A 20586-nucleotide genomic window follows, 5' to 3' on the forward strand; every position below is an offset into this window, starting at 1 on the left:
ATGGCTATCATCTCTCAATGACTTTTCTTGAAGTTATTTTTCTCTTCCTTCTCTTACAACCCCCTTGTCTATCCTTTTCGTGTCTATCCGTTGCTCTTATAGATCGATCTCAACAAGGTCTTCTACGCGATATCAATGCATCAAACAAATTCGACTAGCGAGTCGACCCTAAATGAGGCCCGCAGAAGCCCAGGTATCGATAAGGATGATCACACTTCACCACCGGCGGTAGAGGTTGCCATGAATGAACCTCCCGATGGGGGTCGTGATGCATGGTTGGTTACCTTTGGTAGCTGGTGGGCCCTCTTTATAGCTTTCGGCTGGACAAACTCTCTCGGAGTATTTCAGAATTATTACGAAAAAGAGTTACTGCATGCTTACTCTGCATCTACAATTGCTTGGATCGCATCCACCCAAATCTTCATGATGTACGGTGGCGGAATTGTCTTGGGTAAGGTGTTTGATCATTATGGGCCCCGGTGGCTGCTGCTTGTCGGCGGCTTTGCCCACGTGTTTGGCTTGATGATGACCTCCATCTCTAAGGAGTATTATCAAATATTCTTGTCTCAAGCTGTCTGCAGTGCTTTAGGTGCTAGCGCCATCTACTATGCCTCCCTGGGCTCACTTGCTAGCTGGTTTCGGAGGAAAAGCGCGACTGCTTTTGGATTGGCTGCCTCTGGTGCTTCCATTGGTGGTGTCATCTTCCCTGTAATGGTTGACTGTCTCATCAGCCGTATTGGCTTCGGCTGGACTATGCGCGCGGTTGCCTTCCTTATTCTGGGGGGTCTTATCATAGTCAATCTGACCGTGAAGTCGCGGCTGATTCACAAACAAAAGCCAGTTTATATTCGACAATATCTTAAGCCGTTCACGGAGATTCCGTTTCTGCTTCTGGTTATCTCGCTATCGCTCTTTTCGTTTGGATTATTCCTACCCTTCAACTTTATTACCGCTCAAGCGCAAACCCTTGGCATGTCTTCTAAATTGGCGAACTATCTTGTGGCGATTCTTAACGCAACCAGGTAAGGAACTTGACATAACCTCTCAAACTCAGAAGACTGTGCTAATAATTTTAGTGTCTTTGGCCGTATTATTCCGGGTCTGATTGCCGATCGGGTCGGTCGGTTCAATGTCATGTGTGTGGCAACCCTAACTTCGGGTATCCTCACCTTCGCACTATGGCTCACCGGCCGCTCAAACGTAGCCGTTATCCTATATGCTGCATTCTTCGGTTTTTTTTCCGGTGCTTATGTCTCCTTGACGCCAGCTCTGATTGCCCAATTGTCTCCAATCCAGGAGATTGGCATTCGCACGGGAGCTTTATACTTTTTTGTGTCGATCGCTGTGCTTACAGGCAGTCCAATTGCTGGCGCACTGGTTTCTGTGGACAAGGGTAATTATGGTTATTTGGAGATTTTTGCGGGGGCCACTATGTGTGCCGGTGCCGTTTTGGTCGTCCTGACTCGTGTCGTGAAGGGAGGATTCAAGTGGACTGTTTTGTAGGATGAATTGTTGTTGATGTATTAGCGTATAGACCAGGTAGGTTCTTATCAGTTCTCGCAGTCATCAAAAACTGTTACAAAAGCACTTCGCAAAGAAATTCATGCGTCTTAGACTCTCGTGAAAAAAGGAAGAGCCGTGAAAGTTTGGAAGATTTCCGGGTGATCTTAAGGAGGAAACTCCATGCATCTAGACTATGGGACATACAAGAAATTATCCCGGTTCGATTAGCGTATTGGAGTACAACTAATACCAAAGATTTAGAACCTGCATGATAAGCTCCATAGGGATAATTAGTAACCTGACAATCGAACTTATATTGTACTCCGCTTCCGATAGCGCCCTCTTTGTGAACACCGATCAAAGATATTGCTGCTTCAATGGGTTATATGAGTCCCGAAATCAGGATCTCCACAGAGTTGTTGACCGCTACTATGACAGAGCGGACTTTGACGCGCAGATTCGGCGCAAACGGCTCCCCAAAAAGCGAACAGAGCAGAGTTATTTTGAAACACCTTATGCATCAGCGAAATATATAAATTGTCTCCAGCAACTTGAAGGTTCGCTACAAGAATGCTCACCATCGATATACACTCACGTCATACTAATCATTCCAACTTTCACCATCACCATGCTTCCCCTCAGTCCAGATGGTGCATTTCATTTCGAGATGCTCCGTACCCTAGCCCTTGCACGCTACAAAGGCGCAGACATTGGCGAAGTCCTGGAAGCAGCCGAGCACATCGAACCAGGAAACATGGAAAGCTTCCATGACGTCTTCGCCAACCTAGCTTCACGCGTCTTAGCCCAAGCCGAGGAAATAAATGCCAAATCTCACCCTATTTCCGCACGAGATGCATACTTTCGAGCTTCATCGTATTTCCGCGCAGCCGACTTCTTTATTCATCGCAACCCAAATGACCCCCGAATAAATAGTCTCTGGACCCAACAGACACTCGCATTCGACAGGGCTATCGCGCTCTTACCCGCTCCTGGGGAGCGGGTTATCCTCCCAGCTGACGGGTTCAACGTCCACGGCATTTTCTTCCGCGTCGGGGACAATTGCTCCATGCCCAGACCGACTCTAATTCTTGGGAATGGGTATGATGGCGCGCAAGAGGAGATGCTTCATGTTTCTGGCTTTGCCGCCCTGGAGAGAGGCTACAACGTCATTCTCTATGAAGGGCCTGGGCAGCCAACTATCCGCCGAGGACAGAACCGAGGGTTCATCTATGATTGGGAGAAGGCCGTCACACCTATCGTCGATTACCTGCTCCAGCAGCCTGAAGTTGACAATGCACGTATAGGCTTGCTAGGATACTCGCTTGGCGGATATCTGTCTGTCCGAGCAGCGGCATTTGAGCATCGTCTTGCGGCTGTCATAGCTATCGATGGGCTTTGGGACGTGTATAAGTCCTTTACGGATCATCTCCTACCCGCTGGGTGGATAGCATCCTTTGAAGCTGGCGATACGATGGGACTAAATGCTCAGATCGATGAATTCTGCTCTCGGGCCGATGCCTCTACTACACTTCGTTGGATCATTGATCAAGGATTGTGGTGTTTCAATGTGAAAGATGTGAAAGGACTACTTGATGAGATTAAGAAAATGGCACTTAAGGGAGTCGAGGGCCAGATTCAATGTCCGGTTTATGTTGGTGATGCGGCTGATGATCACTTCTTCCGGGGACAGCCGGGTTGGGTGAAAGAGAATATTGGGGCGAAGGCGACTCTTCATACGCTTACTGCTGCGGACGGGGCAGGCCATCATTGCCATGTGGGGGCTGCTGTGGTTATGAATCAACGACTGCTAGATTGGTTTCACGATGTGGTTTCAGAGTAGTTCAGTATTGCCTAATGTCTTGCTTGAATCATTCTGGTAGTTGAAGGAGGCACTGATATGGTACCTTCGCGAACGTGTGCTTATCTGCTTGAATTTTTTAATCTTTTTTTTTTGAAGATTTGTGGATGTTATTTTCAATGCAAACGCGATGTCAGCCCTGACAATCTTGACGTCGGGTTTCCATGCCCTTACATTCGGCTCACTTGCATCTCCTCTAGTTTTAGGCTTACCTCCTAGCATCTGCGATAGACTAACGAGGCTCGGTCCCGCGATTTAAGTCAGTGCGCGATATTATTTATTCCACTATGTACAGTACATCGAGGTAAGGAATGTGAGACTGTTTCGCGCTCGGCACTATATTCACATAAGTTACTATCGGCCTTACTAATTTGGTGAAGGTGTCTATTTAGTAGACCTCGTAACGGCCCGCACGCCGCCCTCTGAGGGCCGCCTGCGGACCCGCCCGCGGGCGGGCAGAGGGCCGGTCTTGCCTGCCCGCGTGTCGGGCTGGTCTTTTGCTAGCCCTCACGAGGGTCGCCCGCGGGCTTTTCGAGGGCCGACAAACATCACAAACAGTACAAATACTTTTGAAGACCCATGTTTGCATAAATCATGCGTTTTTCAGCTGTATCTTTAGGTATTTACTTTACATTGCTCTTACTGATTTGACTAGGGTAGTAGTATTTGGATTGATAAAAAAGAATGATTGAAATAAGTGATTTATAAGTAATATTTGCAGCTACTATATACAGGACTAGCTTGAAGTTTTACGTCGCTTCCAACCCTCAGTTTCATACCCATCAAGAAGTGTTGAGCGCTGCCGAACCCTCCCTGAATAACGCTGACTAGGTAAGCTAGGCTCACCGTTGGCTTCATCCTCGATCAGAGCCCGCTGGGTCTGTAAGGGCTGGCACCATCACCATCACCATCACCATCGCTACTGCTGTGATGACCACTGTTATCATCTTCCTCGTTATCACTGATAGGCTCGAACTGCTGGATAGTTGTATCCTTCTCCTCCTGGCTAGCCTATTTCTCTTCAGATGAAAGATATTCATTGATAAACGCTCGGTGGCTATCTTTGATCTCAAATTATGATATATATATGAATATCATGAGATCCTGAATGGTTAATGGCTTTAGAGAGCTATATTGATAGTGATAGATACCCGCGCGGAGTTAAAAAGCCGCTTAACGCCTATACCTGTGGCTGCCGCCGGGGTGATACCATATTTGAGTATAGTATTTTGCACACGGTCAAACCACTCCTGTATAACCTATGAATCCTCCATTTTCGCACGTTCGTAGTTATATCGCCTTGAATATCGAGCTTCAAGGGTAGGGTGTCGTTTAACGAAGTTTTTTGACCAATTTTGGCCGACCTCTTGAATCGGGGTCTCTCCACGCTCTGCCAGCAGTAAATTAGCCATATCGGCCACCATACTGGGTCGTGGAGCAGATCCACGATCGTTCATGGATATTATCCATTCATAAAGCGATATATCTTCGTTTTTAGTCAATTTGTGTGAATTTGCGCGTGAATTCGCGCGAGAGATAACCCCCGCAAGACGACTTGAAAGTGTAGAATAGGGTATATAGTATATACGTGCAGCTTCGCGCATAGAGGGTAAATCCTTGTTTTTGATAACTTGGATAGCTATTAGAATTCTACCCTCCTGCTCTGTTGAATTTCGTGCTTTTTGGGCACGTTTTTTGGTGGCATGGTGGGTGGTTAAAGGTGGTGGGGTGGTATGGAAGACGCGTTTTTGATGGGGTGATCAGCCCGCTTGTGCGGTCAGCTCGCTTGTGAAAAACGTTATCAATCTTGTTTCAAGTTAACTTATCAAAAGTTATTAATCACGATACAAAGCGCGATTATGTTGGCTAAAGGTAATCACGCTCAAAAAGAAAAAAAAGCGAAAAAAGGCTCGAACAAGATATAGGATTACCTATTATAGTGGGGATCCCCTGTTACTTGATATTACAGTACAGACCGGGTGAGGTTTTTCCGGCATATATCATAACGCATATTTCACAGTATATTGTTATATAGGACCGGATATATCTAGGACCTCGAAGGTAGGATTACATAACACGCTTCTACACCTCTCTCATCTACTCATAAGGGCAATTACCTAAGGATCTCTCGTATAAACCTACGGTGGCTTATTGTTAGTGATTGTGCAGCTAAATCGACCCGCACACCTCCGATTATCCTACCAACGAGCGTTCCCTTCTTCACTAGTTAAGCGAGTCGGCCATGTAAGCCAGCCGGTCACCCCAAAACACATAGTAATTGCGATAAATTACAATTCATATCTTCAAAACCATAGCTTCACCTACATAACTTCTTATAGGGAGATACCCATCTTACTATCTAAAATGATATTCTGGGATTTTGATTCTATCTGGTATGTGGTTGAGCAAGATTGATATTTGGTGGGTAGATGGCCAAATCATGATATATTTTATGGCAATGTTGCAAAAATCCTGCTTAAAGCCACACCAAATTTCAAGTTAAATCATCATGGCTCTAGATATATGAGTTCCGAGGAATTGATATTGTTGTCATGCGTTATTGTGGCATAGAACATCTTTATTACTGTATTTTGAGGTGGCTGGCTGGCTTACGTGGCCGACTCGCTTACCGGTGTGTGTGGCGGTGGAGGATGGGTGCCTGACAATTGAGGTGGAAATTGCCGGAGGGGTGGCTTACGTTATTATCTGATTTGAATTGACCGTGTTCTGATCGTTCTACCAATCAGTCTCTTTCCATTGCGGTGCGCGTGTGCGTTGAATTTCTGAGCAGAGATTGCATCAACCCAAATTGAATTTGCAATTACCAATTCAACCGTCAGCCAATTTCACGTGTTCCGTTGTTCCCGTTTCCAAGTGCTTCACCGTGACCTTCGCTAACCCAGGCAGTATTTAAGTTAGCTAAGTTGATTTAATTATCCCATGCTTTTCTCATATACCTAGCCGTTCCGAATGTAGTCTAGTGGTGGTAAAAATCTCATGACAATGCTGATTAAGCCATCTTCCAACAAAGGTTAGTCAACTCATGCAGTCGTACGCTGAGCTGGAACCCGGTCGTGGCCACATGAGTTGTTCTTATCAATGCCACGTTTTACTTCCAGGCCCTGAGTATGGATCTTGCCAGTCTATCTTGCCAGCGCTGTCGGAATCACAAGGTAAGTTGCATGCCTCGCTCACCAGATTCGTCGCTAAGATTGTCAGCGCAAATGCTCCCGCGAATTGCCAATTTGCGATCGATGTCGCTGCTTAAACGCCGAGTGTGCTTACCCTCGACGAAAAAACAGAGAAACACGTATCAAGGCCACACCCAGGGACGATCATAGCACTGCACTCATAAATGCATATCACTCCAGGCCAATAGAAGGCCGATCGAGTCTTCTCACATCACTTGCGATGGAGACTCAGCTCGCCTCACAAACGACTGAGCTCACTTTGCTGGACGTGTACTTCTCACAGTTCATTCCCTCCAGTATCATTCACCAACAAGGGCGCACCAGACGCCTCTATTTGCACGGCCAGTTATGCACCGGTGTTTTGCATGCCATGTTCGCCTTGGCTTCCTTATTCCTGGGCCGCGCACAGACGCCTAGTAAGTGGCGTCGACTCGATGACATGGCAAGCATCTCGCATATCGCTCGTCATCACGGCCAAGACTGGGCGAATAATGCCAGTCACATCGTGTCCCTCCAATTGCATGCGCCTTCTGTCGATACTGTTCGAACCCTCTCCAATCTCACTACTTATTGGTTTGGCGTTGGCCAGAGGGAGAGGTCTCAGGCGACTGCAAGTAAGTCCATCACGGTTTCGGGCAATTTCCATATGACCGTTTAGCTCAAAAACAGATAGATATGGTCATACAGGCCACACGAGACCTACAAATGCAAAGTCTACACCTGCCAAAACCTCAGTCCCGGGACCTGCGATGGTCCTGCCTCTGGGCCGACACGCTCTGTCGATGTTTTGTGCTTGATGATAGCTTCGCCACAACGAACCAGGAGATCGATATATCCGATATTACGCAATCTTCCGAGGGCCTTGTCTCTAGGGGTATTGGTAGCATAGACAGTATAACACAGCCAACACCTGGGCAAGAAGCCCTACTCAAGGCCTTAGGTTTCTGGTACGTTGTTTCAGGTGCTATATTAAACTTTCAAATCATACTCAACGACATCATTAGGCGCGAGGCTAGATCGTTTATTTATAGTCTCAGGTTTATTTACAGTCTTGCACCCGAAGCGGATCCGGCAGTGAGATGGGGAGCTCTCTTTACGCTGGACAGTAAAGTCACTTCCTGTTATTCATCCTTCCCACCCTCGCTTCACTATTTACATGGTGGTTGCCTCCAAGACTCAGGCGAGGCCCCAGAATTGCTACTATCGCTTCAAGCAGTCTACCACCAATGTCGGGCCCTACTTCATCTTGCCATGTTTATGTTCCTACGACGAAAGGTTTCAGCCTCCCCTGACTATGTTCACTTGTGCGCTCAGATCTCGGTGTCTCACTTGAATCATTTTGCCGATGTCGCGACTAGCTTTATGTCTCTCGCTCCATCCAGCGCCTCAGCCAATCCACCATTCATTGCATACTGTGCTTTTCTCGCGGTTTCGATCCATCTGGCTTGTTTGAACTTATCCCAGAGGCCCACCGGAATTTTTCCCGAGGCTAGTCCATCCGTGTTGGCTTTGTTGAGGGAACGAGTCTTGTCCAGCCTCCTTTTACTGCAACACCTCCAATGTTACTGGGCCTCATGTAAGGAACTGGTATGTCGGTAACTCATTTAACCCCTTACTGTATGATATCTCCCATGAGATCATATAGCTCACCAGATTGTCTCTCCAGCTTAACCGTCTCCAACATCTATGCCTCTCTGTCGGAATTTCAACAGCCGATGTGGAAATGCATGGTGTTATTTTGAAAGAACCACCCACCTCATTTCCGTCGACCACAATTCATGATGACACTCCATCGGCCCCACTATTACTAGATCGAAAGGAACTCGACGCTATCATGAGTCGACACCTTACGCAGATTCTACAGATGATAGATCTCAGTCATCCGGCCTATATCTCCTTTCAAGACTTGCAATCGCCGCCTATTATCGCTTGCGATCCTTCGAGCCCTGGTCACTCTGCGAACATTCCCCAGCAACCCTGCTATGAAATTCAGCCTAAACCGACACGGACATCTCCATTTGCCAGGCTGCAACCAATGCCCCACGAAAATATAGCCACAGCTTCTAAACATACCCATCGCCGTAAGCCACGAACATGGATTCCAGCTCGCCCAGTGGCCCCAAGCCTAGGAATCTTAGAAGGCTAGCTGGAAGGTCGGTTAGGATATGGCAAAACATGATATAGTTTAACAGACATTACAGCACCTCAATTTCCTAGTTATTAAACTTTAGCATAATTTAGTTATCTAGGGTTTAATAGAGGGTTAGATTAAGGGAACTACCATTTTATAGGCCTAACACATACCACTCGGCCGCAGCATCACATACGTGAGCATCCGCCATCATATCTTAGCCTTAATTTTGTGTTAATATAGATTGCGTATATCCTCCTGGTTCATTGAAGAGCATGTAGAATAGACATTTTGACCAATCTGCATTGTGCGAAAACATAAACACGAAGTAAATGTCGTTATATGGCCAAGAAGTTCTTCAACCCAACGCATCAGGTACAATATCTAGAATTCCATCAGTACATCAGCAATTGTCGAATGAAAATGACCAGTGAAAGGCAGTGCCTCTTTTCCAGGGTGCTAGCCTCGATCCCAGAGGAAGTCATGAATGGCCTCCGGAGCACAGGGCCAGATCCTGGGACCAGATCTGCTTTTTTTTTATGGAAGATTACCTTCCAGCACCAATACATTCTATGTTCTTGGCCACCAAATTTTATGGTCATGGTCATTTTTGCAGAGTACCACTGGAATTCCATGTATACTTCATCGAACGAATGCAGAACACAGCGTTCATTCTGTGCATCCCGACTCGACATATCTGTTCAAGAATGCAGCCGACTATGTTTGAATATATGGACTGCTTTTCAACGATCTGGTGGATGTCCTTGCAAGCATATATAAACCACCATCCAGATCTTGATACCACCTTTATCAATCTAACAATACCTGATCCCTCATATCTTGTCCAATACATCCATCTTCACCACCACCATGTCACCCGCTTTATCCTACCCTAGCCCTCCACTGGAGCAACAATTCTCCCAGCCTGATGCGCTCCAGAAGTACCTCTGCACGTGCACCACGGATATCAACAAGATACATGGAAGACACACGCCCTTGATACTGGCCGTGCAAGCCGGAGATCACGCGGCTATCGATCTACTATTAAAGTATGATGATCTTCGTGCTTCTCGATGCAATGCCTACGGTCAGACTGCGCTGTCGATGGCCATCACGCAGGGCAGCGTGTCAATCGTACGACAGCTGCTCCGCCGCAAAGATATCGAGTTCTACAGCCCCGATCAAAAAGTCCAGCAGCCACTTCTAGTGGCTTTAGAATATCAACAGTATGAGATTTTGGAAATGCTCTTGCGGGATCCTCGGGCCAAGATCAATCAGAAGAATCATCGCGGCCAAACCATCCTGCACCTGGCTGTGATCTACGGAGACCTTAGCGCTGCTGCAACCCTTGCGAGAGAGGAGATGATTGATGTCGATTGTCCCGATCATCGGGGGGAGACGCCCCTCATGTTGGCTGCGAAGCTCCATGCCTGCGATCAGCCTAACAACGTCAAGATCCACGAGTGTCTGCTCTCGAGGTCCAAAGTTAGGGTCGATCAAGATCGAGGGTCCATCTATTTTTCACATGCCGTGTAGACTTTCAATACCGAGCTGATCGAGGACCTCGGCTTTGTTTGAATAAACGTTGTCAGGTATAGAAGGAATCACTCCGTTGGCTCGAGTGAGATAGCAATTTGCGACCGTCAGAACTCGGTTCCCTCTAACGTGCGTGCCACGATGCATGTCACATCCCTGCTCCGAGCATGTGCGAAGGGCAATGATGAGTTAAAGGTTGAGGCCAGGCAGGCCATGACACATGAGCCACCGAAAGATTGTTCTGTTCTTGATATGTAACTTATTCCCAACTATCAGGTGTCTAATCTAAGCGCATGCATTTTATGGGCAGCATGCGTACACGAGCTCGCTGTTATGATCAAATTTAGAGAGAGACAAGGTTCTAGAGCTAGCGTGTAAGTCCCGTCAAGGATGTAGTTCCATGGCTCGTGGTCCAGGATGTAACATCAATAGTGGGTCTTGCGCCACATGGAAATTCTAGAAAGTGATCGATGCCTTTCCAGAGGACAGGCTGGCGTTTGGTTGGTCAGGCGCGGTGGGGTTGTGAGTCATATGGACTGCAGATGCCCCACCAATCAAGGTTGTTGGAAACAGGAGCGCAGCGGGTCCGTGGCCGGTAAGTTGAGCCCGCAGATCAGCCAAAGTCTTGCCCGGGTACTTACCAGGGTACTTGCAAAGGTACTCGTGAAGTCTCAGGTTTTGTCCTGCCACGCGCGTCGATTACAGAGATGAGCAAGAAGATACTTTGTAGTATTCGTAGCAATTGATGAACCTTCTCATCAAGAATTTACCAATGGCTAAAGTATCGTCAGGAATAGGGTGCATAAGATGACAGGTGGAAAGTGGGACGGCGAGATCGAAATGATCGGCCGGCACCTTAAACCTTAAATAGCACGTGGGTTGGTCTCGAGGTCCAGTCCTTCTTGCATCTTGCTGAACACCACTGTTTGGTTTCTCAGAGTCTGGCGAAAACAAGGACAACGTACGCTGCAGAAGTTCTTGATCGATGCGCGACAATAATGACAATAGTACCTATGATCGTACTTGCATGGCCATTGCGTCTAGCCCTCTTTGAATGCGGTATTGTATTACCTCTGTCGCAACTTGCAATGCAACGCAATTTGATTGCCACAGCGATCGTTTCCATGGAATCCATTTCATCAATTCTGGTACTCAGTCGCCGACGTAACCCACCGCAGGAAATGGTCAGTCTAGATGATTGATTTGATGGAACCAAGGGCTGGTCCCCCTGGCAACATGAGACCAACCACGGATCCATGGGAGGTGTGTCTTCTGGCCAAAGATTTCCAAGTAACTTTCCAATGCCCTCGCAAATCAGTGGCCGTTCCTATGGATTTGCGCAGGGGGTTTCTGTGAAGAGACGTAGCCGACTTGACATAAAAGGCGCCAGATTTCCAGCCCAGAAAGAATCAGGACTTCCCTCCTCACACTCCCGTGTGTCATGGTTTCCATCTCTTGTCTGCAGGCTTGGGGGTCTCCGTGGCCACGGGTCCGCAGTACAAGCTCTGCGTCACCAAACATGCTTCGCAGGACGGGCTCTGCGATACCAACTGTTCCTCGCAGGATGGGCTCTGCGTTAGCAACTGTTCCCCGCAGGATAGGCTCTGCGATACCAACTGTTCCCCGCAGGATGGGCTCTGCGTTAGCAACTGTTCCCCGCAGGATAGGCTCTGCGATACCAACTGTTCCTCGCAGGATAGGCTCTGCGTGATCAACTGTTCCTCGCAGGATGGGCTCTGCGTTAGCAACTGTTCCCCGCAGGATAGGCTCTGCGATACCAACTGTTCCTCGCAGGATAGGCTCTGTGATACCAACTGTTCCTCGCAGGATAGGCTCTGCGATACCAACTGTTCCTCGTAGGATGGGCTCTGCGTTAGCAACTGTTCCCCGCAGGATAGGCTCTGCGTGATCAACTGTTCCCCGCAGGGGGGCGCTGCGTTACCAAGTGAACTCCGCAGGGGGACGCTGTGATGACAATCGAGACCCGCAGGAGACCGCTGCGTTAACAAGTTCTCCGCAGGGGACAGCTGCGAAACCAAGGGACTCCGCAGTACGATGCTCTGCGAAACCAAGTGCTCCGCAGGGGACAGCTGCACACCAAGGGACTCCGCAGTACGATGCTCTGCGAAATCAAGTGCTCCGCAGGGGACAGCTGCGAGACCAAGGGACTCCGCAGTACGATGCTCTGCGAAATCAAGTGCTCCGCAGGGGACAGCTGCGACACCAAGGGACTCCGCAGTACGATGCTCTGCGAAATCAAGTGCTCCGCAGGGGACAGCTGCGACACCAAGGAACTCTAGCAAAGTGCAGGCACCTCTACGTGGTGCTAGGGACCAGTATTCAACTCTCGCTCTGCAGTTGAAGAAGCCAAGACCTGCGCCAACATCGATAGTTCACTTGTGTAGGCTCAGGCCATGGGCGAAGGGACTGGCAGTAGGGCCAGGAGAGCGCATTCAGAGCCTGTTTTCACTTCTAGATAACGTTGTATAGAGAACGAACAAACCCAGAATTTTGCTCTTACCGAATTCGCCGTGCATTGTAGTATCAAGTCCAGAATCCGATCTCACAAGATGTATACACACGTAGAGCATGTATACACACACATCCAGGCTGGTCGCTCGGTCAAAGATCATCACATTTGGGCAAGAACGCATTATTCACGTGTGTCTCAGAAGTCTGGAAACCCAAGCTGACTGTTGAGGTTGGCTTTGGTGGTGACGGGTAGATGCGGTGATCAATAGTCCATGGTGGCAACCAGCCTGCTTCGGTGATAGTTGACTGAGCGTCGTGAACCGTTGCATGAGCGTGCGTAAATAGTTGAGTCTGCTCTGATAAATAGTTGAGCCGGGCCTGGTAAATAGTTGAACTGTTCTCATCAACAGTTGAATGAGCGTGTGTAGACAGTTGAGTCTGCTCTGGTAAACAGTTGAGCCGGCTGTCTAAACGGTTAAACGGCTTCCTCAACAGTTGACCGGCTTTCCAAACAGTTCACCGGCTTTTTAACAGTTGAAATGCTATGCAAACAGTTGAATGAGCGTTGGTAAACAATCGAGCACGACTTCATGAACAGTGACCAGCTTAAGAACCGTGACCAGCTTGAAACGTGACCAGCTTGAAACCGTGACCAGCTTGAAACCGTGACCAGCTTGAAACCGTGACCAGCTTGAAACCGTGACCAGCTTGAAATGGTGACCAGCTTGAAATGGTGACCAGCTTGAAATGGTGACCAGCTTGAAATGGTGACCAGCTTGAAACCGTGACCAGCCTGGAAAATAGTGGCCAGCACTGAAGACAATTTGTCGATGATGACGGTGCCGATGCGTCGATGGGCAAAAAAGCTGAGTCTGGACGCGTTGTTGTCAAACGGGGTGAGGCGCTCAGGCGGTGTGTCTTCCCTCGCGCACGCTCCGTCCGACTTGGAGGAAGATCCCGCCCACAGCACTGTATTTCTCTCATAGGCCAACAGTGGTTGTCAAGTCCTCCCGGACAAGTAACAGAGTTTTGACATACGGTCGATAATTATATTCCATACGGAAAGCTACATCACGTCAAAAATCCCAGTAATCTACACCAAGAATCCACTCGGCTCAAACTTCCCGATATATATACCACATGTGTACAGTATATGACACCTCCAATGAACGAACAACATTTTTTTTAGCACTACGTATACTACTGTATGACATCTAAATCGCATGCGTGACTGGGATTTCTAGCGGTCTCACAAAAATATGACCAATAAGTCTACACCAGTCTCCTCTGAGTACGACTGCGACACATCATGAGACAATTGGGATCAAGTTGATTCAAAGTCGACCACGTATGATACAAACATGAAACTAATGCTCAGCAGCCCGACCGTTGAGTCCCATATCACTGCGCGTGAGCCCTAGATCCGATGAAATGACACCATTCACATCCTTTGTGTACGTCTACGTTGCGAGCTTCCCCTGTCCCACACACTGACAAGGCTACCATCCCGGACATCGAACAAGTCGGTCTACTGCATGTGTCTCACAAACAGCAGTCATCAGTCTACGAAAAGGATACACCATCGAGTGTTATCAGGGAATTACGCAGGCGGTTGGAAAAGCAGCATGCAGGACGAAAGCATAATGAGCCCTGCATCACCGGCCTAGACTTTGCCTAGCATGACGAGCACTCGTCTTAGAACTAGATGAAAGCACTTGAGAATGCCACGAAAGAGCCTTGCAGTCTTGCTTCGTGAGTCAGCAGCTCACGCGTGATTCGAAGCCTTGTGGGAGCAATGCATCGCAAGACATCAGCTACACAGCGACGCAAAGCTGCCCATCGGGATGAAAGACATAGCTACATGATTAGATGCTCAAGACTGCGATGTGGACGCGTGCCGTCATGATGCAAGGTAGAGACGGCGAGCTCGCATCTCACACCACATCACTGTAGCGCAACTCCCACTGTTGTACCTGAACGAGAGGCAATGAGCTAGATATCAAGCACCAATACGCAAGACCCTTTCTTTGTTCTGCCATGGCAGTTCGACGGGTAGCCTTAGCTTCCTCTTCATAGATCCCCACACCTAGCAGACTGAATTCCTGGGCAAAATCGATATCACCGAGTACGGAATTCTCCGTTATTTTCGATTCGCCAATAAAATGGGCATGGATTTTTGGAAGCTCAAATCGACTTCTCTTCAGCAGCATCGGGGCCGTAGCATGTGTCACGTGACAAAGCCTTTTTCTCTGAACACGTAATCAGGGTCGAACAGCATGTACCAATGGTATGGGTCACGTCTGTGTACTTGTCTGGTATTCTCTAGTCTCCACCACAGCAATTTAACATGTGGTACGCTGACTAATAAAGTTGATTACATGATCCATTGTTCCGACACTTTTGAGAGGACACAACAAGCATTTCGAGACCTCCAATCACTTTGAATAGCTCGAGCAGAACCGCAATTTGACCGATACTACGAGGGACGGCGTAATTTGAGTGCATCTGAGACCTCCCAGACCTCAGAACGACTGATAAGATCAGGACGGAAGGCTTCTGAAGGGCTTGGATTGAGCCAAAGTTGCCGAGCTCGCAGACTGCACTGCATAGCTGGGCAGATGTGGCTTCACCCACCGTTGGACATGTCGCTCCACCAACAAAAGATCAAGTACCAGCGGGCGCAATGTCATACGTGTTATGAAAATTCAGGGGTGAGTTATGTGGGTAGAAATTGGGGCCCTAAGGGTTGGGTTGGGTCCGACTTCGGTTTTGGGGAAGCCTACACTCTCTGGCCAGATCCGAGGAGACAATACCGTCAAGATCACAATTTATCTACCTGTATTGAAATTACAGCCCAGATCATAATATTCGTTGATCCTGCCTGCTTATTGGTCAATATTCTCTTTAGATGAAAATAACGTTTCTTACATTAAACCGCTGTAAATTTTGGTATAATTACTTCCATCACGCTAATGCACTCTTAGCGTGTCTCCGCGGATGTGGCCGGAGAGTGTAGAACCAGTGCTGTGATTTAACGGAGAGTTCTTCGAAAAATTTTCAGACAAAGGAGAGTCCAAGGCAGATTAGGCACCATAGGGTTAGGGTGGTTAGTGTCGGAATCAGCTTTCTAGCATTCCCTCGATCTTCTTCGCCTCTTTGGAAGAAAAAGCTTGCTCCTAGATTCTCCTTCAATGATCGTGCCACAGTGCGGGATATCGTAGACTTCCCCGTCCCTGTCATCCCATTCAGCCAAAAGAAACATTTCCCATCCGGAGAAGAGGCCCATTCCTTAATTTGCCGGAGAAGATCCGTTCTTGTGCCTTCCAAACATTCAACCTCATATTAGTCAGCATAAGAATCTGTCAATCACTAGGATTCTGCCAGATACATGCAACCAATTGGATAAAAGATGAAGTACAGTCTGATTCTTTTTCTATGGAAAAACAGTGCTTTAAATACCCCATTTTGGCATCCGAAATACGGCCAACACAACCCTGAAATCCTCTTAAACGAGGCATATAACCATGGTAAACTCGTGAAATCTCTGCAAAATCTCTGTGCAAAAGGCATCGTGCAAGCACCTTGAACCCCGAGGTCGCTGTATATCACGCAGCGGTCTGGCTTGCAGCCTGAGGCACCAAGATTAGCTAATCCCAACAGGCTTGTGGGGCTCTCAATCCTGACAATTATATCCCTCTTAAGGTCTCCCGGGGAGACCTCGACAAAACCCGTAACGGGTCCAAGATCAGGACCCGAACCCGCAAAACCCGTGGAGGGCGGAAACTTGAGTACAGTGGATGAATTCACGTGATATATAGATATATTATTTCAAAAACCCGTGGGGGCCCAAAAAACGTGTTCAAAGACGGGTTTTGTCGAGGTCTAGTCTCCCCCGCATTGAGAGCCAACGACTCAGGTCACGTGGTTCCCGTGACCACTCGTACCGTCGTACCGTCTACCAAATCTCGGACTTCAACTCAACAATTTTCATCGATAAAAATTGCGCACTGCATTCCGTTGCGCCGTGTTAGAGATCTGGAACAGCAGCATAGGCTGTTCACACGCTAATTGAACGTGTCATGGAGGATGCTCCTCAGAGCCTGCCAGATGCCTTATCTGAAGGCAGACGTATCTACCTGGGTACGACCATCTTGCCGACGACTCTGCTGCTTGATAATGCTGACTATTGAAAAATAGGCAACCTTCCTTACACCGCGAAACCATACAATATCGAAAAAATTCTTGCCAACAATGGTTTTAGCCACTTGGAGACAATCCACATTTCCATTGACCCCGTTAATGCGCGAAACCCGGGCTACTGCTTTGTCGATTTCACTGACCGCACGATCGCTGAGCGTGCACTTACATCCTTGAAAGCAGAAATAAGTGGGCGACCGATCAAGGTCGGTCCATGCGAACCCAAAAAACATCACGATCGCCGCTTGAACCGCGAGAACGATTATGTTTTTAAGCGCTGGGGCGATTGGACATCACAACCTAGAGATCGCGAGAATACCACTGGCCGACTCAACAAGGAGGATATTGAGCAGGGTCCCTACGGGGCACTAGGTCACTTTGATAATATGGTTGAGAATTACGAGGGGCGAAGGCTCTATGTCGGTGGATTAGGAAAGATGCTTAATCAAGCCCAACACAATAAAGAGATCACTGAGCTTTTCGCTGGCTTCAACCCGTACGTGAAGACTTTTCATCTTTTCAATAGGATGCATCTTTGCTGATGGGATTTTTTTACTAGGACAGCGGTTGGCAAGCGGATCACTCCACACGAGCATACAAGATCACTACCGGGGGATCACCACTACTGCTTCGTTGATTTCGAAACCAAAGATGATACGGACGCTGCGATGAAAGTACTTAAAGGCAGGCTCTTTAATGGAGGGAGGCTAAAGATAGCACCCGCGAGGGACATACCAAAAACGCTCATGAATCGTCGTACGAACCTAGGGTGCGGTCGCCGCGAGGACGAGAGTTATTACTTGCGCCCGAACAAGTCTGAATATATGGGAGAATCTAATCTATCCAGCAACTGGCGCAGGATGGATAAAGAGTGATCACTCCATCACATGTCACAGTCTTTTGAGAAATATCTGGGCCCATACCAAGAACGGAATCAATTTCTCGGTGGACTGATGCTCAGGGCACAAAGGGTCTGTAAGGCCCTGTTGCCGGAAGTATGTACCCTTCGAGTCGCATTCTATGGAGGCCGAGACCGCACCACTTCTCAGCTAGTCCGTCCAATCTAGACCAGTGGTTGGAGTGTGTACATACAATACAAGAATGGCATTTTAAAAGGCTAACAAAATTGCAAAGAATCCTTGCCCGGCGGTACTAGTACTGTTGGGGTTCTCCACAATTTATCTGTTGTTCCCGCTGTAATATATTTACGGCTCTCATTGGCGACATGTCGGACCTCAATAGCCATAGTAATCGGAAAGCCCCAGTGCTGTATTCCGAATTTGTGAGAAAATATGCGAGATCTGACTATTCAAGACGACCAACTCCTCGAGAGACCGTTGCCACGGGTCTAGAGGGAAGGGTCGAATGCCCTCCATGTCAGACAAGGATTGTGGTCCGTACTTCGCCAATATTCTGAATGGTGACGGGTAAGTCCCATCCTGCATTGCGGCCGCCGCTCGACAGGACCAGAAGAGGTGATCATTTGGTAAGGTGTGGCAGATTATCCCATGCTTCAAGATGCGTGCTCGAAGGCGTACAGTACGGCAGTCGGTTCAATTCCCGCTTCGGCCTCGGCGATGGTGAGGGCCGTGTTTCGGAACACGCCCACGATCGCCTGAGACGCGACTCGTTGGATGGCTTCGAATAGGCGTCCGATCCCCGCCGTAACAATAGAATCCTGTCGTATAGGGCACCACACAGATGCGGTATAATCAATCTTCGATGCGACTGTGGAGGTGAAGAGCTGGCGAGCAACCGAAGGAGGTAACACGCGTAGTCGTCTTAGTGCAAGGGCGGCTTTCATTTCATTATTCGCAGCCTTTCCGATGTGTGATTTGAACCCTACCCCCCGGTCGAGTATCACGCCGAGGATTTTCACTTCAGGCGCCGGGGCAACAGTCGCTCCATTCACGTGTAATGGGACCGCAGGAAGTTGGCGCTACCGCTGGTTCCTCGTGAAGTGGATGAATGATGTCTTACCTGCCTCAAAAGCTGCGCAGACTGCGCCGCCCATCTAACGCTCGTGGGATGAGCTTCCGCTGGAGTGTGGTTGTATTCGCCTCAGCAGATGCGCCTACAGTCCAGCGTGTATAATCGTCGACGAAAGCGATTGCTCCCTTTCCTCTGGTGATAGAGACATCCACCAGGTTTGCAATCAAGAACAGGAAGAGAATAGGACAGAGTGGTGAGCCTTGTGGTAGGCCCACGTGCGCGATAGCCATTTCCTCGGGTTGGTAGGTATTCACGACGATTGACGCCCGTCGTGAGGAGCAGAAACTGTCAACCCATCGGATTAGGACCTCCGGGATTCGTCGTTCTCGCAACATCCGCAACGGGACACCCCGATCCACACCGTTATAGGCTCCCTTGACATCGAAGCTCGCCACACTGAGGACTTTGCCCTCGCACCATGCATCGTGTATCTTTTCTATTAGGATGTTGAGTGCTTGTTCGCATGATCACCTCCGACGAGCCCCAAAATGATCTGGGAGACTAAGCGAATGTGGTATACCCCTGGCCAATGCAGGATTTCAACAGCATATTACGATAGTCCAATAATAGCGTGGCTAGAATGCAGATCACTACCAATCGTGAATGACAGAGATGCCGCCCTACAAATCGTCGACAAAAGTACTGGCCATCCTTCCACACTCTTTTCTCGGTCCTTCTTTCCCCCAGTCGTTCCGGCCCCTCGTCCTCCCCCCCTTCCACCCTTTCACTGTCTCTTCCCATCGATATCCCGTTAGATGCGGAAAACTAAAGCCTGCGGCCGCCTCGAACGAAGACCCCGACCTCGACCTTCCCCTCTCAGCTGATAATAAGACCAGCCGACTCGTCCAAAGATCCATGGAACCTTTATTTTCGTGCTATTTATTCCTAGCAAGAGGCTGGTACATTAAAAAAAACTCACAACAGAAAATAGAGATTTCTACGAATGTATTTTTTGGCGAGAAGGGCGAACCACGGGTGTAATCGAGGTGTGACTCAGACGGACAATTCTTTCAAACACCAATGAGACCTCAATGTTGTGTTACAGGCTGAAGGTACCGATAATGAAAGAAGATGTACTTGAAAAGGCAGTCTACTTTCATAATCAAAAGGATTGTTGAACAATATATACTATCCTTAAATCTCCAGTGATGGCGCCGACCAAACCATGATAGTGTGAGGGGACGCAACTCTCTGGCTGATAAGAAAGCATGAGCTGATTTAGTCTCTCGGCTCCCTCGATCGGACCAAGAATACCGGACAGCGATGGAATCACTCCAGTGGCTTGCAGGGGCCAGAAGGCAGTTTGAGATCGTCGAAATCCTTCAATCGCCTCAATGCAGTCCGCCGCGATGCAGATAATATCTCTGCTCCAAGCATCGATGAGGTTATCTAAGCCACTAGGTAATGGTCGCGCGTGACTCATTATGACACACTGTGAACTGGAAGATTATGCTTTGTTGTGATACATTTTGACTATCATTCTCGGCTATCGGGTGTCCGGTCCATTGAAGAAATCAAAGGATATCTTATAAACAATATACGCCACCAAGTTCGCCATTAGCATCAATGTACACACCCAGAGCCAGAGACCGTTGATCTCAATAGATCTGGCATTCCAACATAAAAGGCTCTTTGGCTAGCATTGGCTGCATTGGCTGAAGTCGGCTTATGGTGTCAATCATCAATGTGTGTTATCCCAGGCAGGT

The 20586-nt window shown here is 48.3% G+C and overlaps 5 protein-coding genes across 5 annotated transcripts; 4 read left to right on the top strand and 1 right to left on the bottom strand.

Annotated features, from left to right (window-relative positions):
* Positions 1 to 135: 135 nt before the first annotated feature.
* On the top strand, positions 136 to 1503 carry N7520_001619 (MCT family MFS transporter; the record flags this gene model as incomplete). Its single annotated transcript, XM_057135554.1, has 2 exons — positions 136 to 1022; positions 1077 to 1503. 2 exons carry the CDS (start codon positions 136 to 138, stop codon positions 1501 to 1503), a joined length of 1314 nt encoding a protein of 437 aa, XP_057001490.1.
* Positions 1504 to 2131: 628 nt separating this feature from the next.
* Positions 2132 to 3343, top strand: N7520_001620 (alpha/beta hydrolase; the record flags this gene model as incomplete). Its single annotated transcript, XM_057135555.1, has 1 exon — positions 2132 to 3343. The coding sequence occupies one exon, from the start codon at positions 2132 to 2134 to the stop codon at positions 3341 to 3343; it is 1212 nt and encodes a 403-aa protein (XP_057001491.1).
* An 882-nt stretch (positions 3344 to 4225) lies between these two features.
* N7520_001621 (uncharacterized protein) lies at positions 4226 to 4785 on the bottom strand (the record flags this gene model as incomplete). The annotated part of the gene is made up of 2 exons (XM_057135556.1): positions 4226 to 4372; positions 4726 to 4785. The coding sequence occupies 2 exons, from the start codon at positions 4783 to 4785 to the stop codon at positions 4226 to 4228; spliced, it is 207 nt and encodes a 68-aa protein (XP_057001492.1).
* A 1987-nt stretch (positions 4786 to 6772) lies between these two features.
* N7520_001622 (uncharacterized protein) lies at positions 6773 to 7210 on the top strand (the record flags this gene model as incomplete). The annotated part of the gene is made up of 1 exon (XM_057135557.1): positions 6773 to 7210. One exon carries the CDS (start codon positions 6773 to 6775, stop codon positions 7208 to 7210), a length of 438 nt encoding a protein of 145 aa, XP_057001493.1.
* A 9560-nt stretch (positions 7211 to 16770) lies between these two features.
* Positions 16771 to 17763, top strand: N7520_001623 (RNA-binding protein; the record flags this gene model as incomplete). Its single annotated transcript, XM_057135558.1, has 3 exons — positions 16771 to 16831; positions 16889 to 17384; positions 17448 to 17763. The coding sequence occupies 3 exons, from the start codon at positions 16771 to 16773 to the stop codon at positions 17761 to 17763; spliced, it is 873 nt and encodes a 290-aa protein (XP_057001494.1).
* Between the last annotated feature and the right edge of the window lie 2823 nt (positions 17764 to 20586).

The sequence above is a fragment of the Penicillium odoratum genome (assembly GCF_028828045.1).
Source record: "Penicillium odoratum strain IBT 22623 chromosome Unknown utg000001l_segment0_segment0, whole genome shotgun sequence".
Classification (NCBI taxonomy): domain Eukaryota; kingdom Fungi; phylum Ascomycota; class Eurotiomycetes; order Eurotiales; family Aspergillaceae; genus Penicillium; species Penicillium odoratum.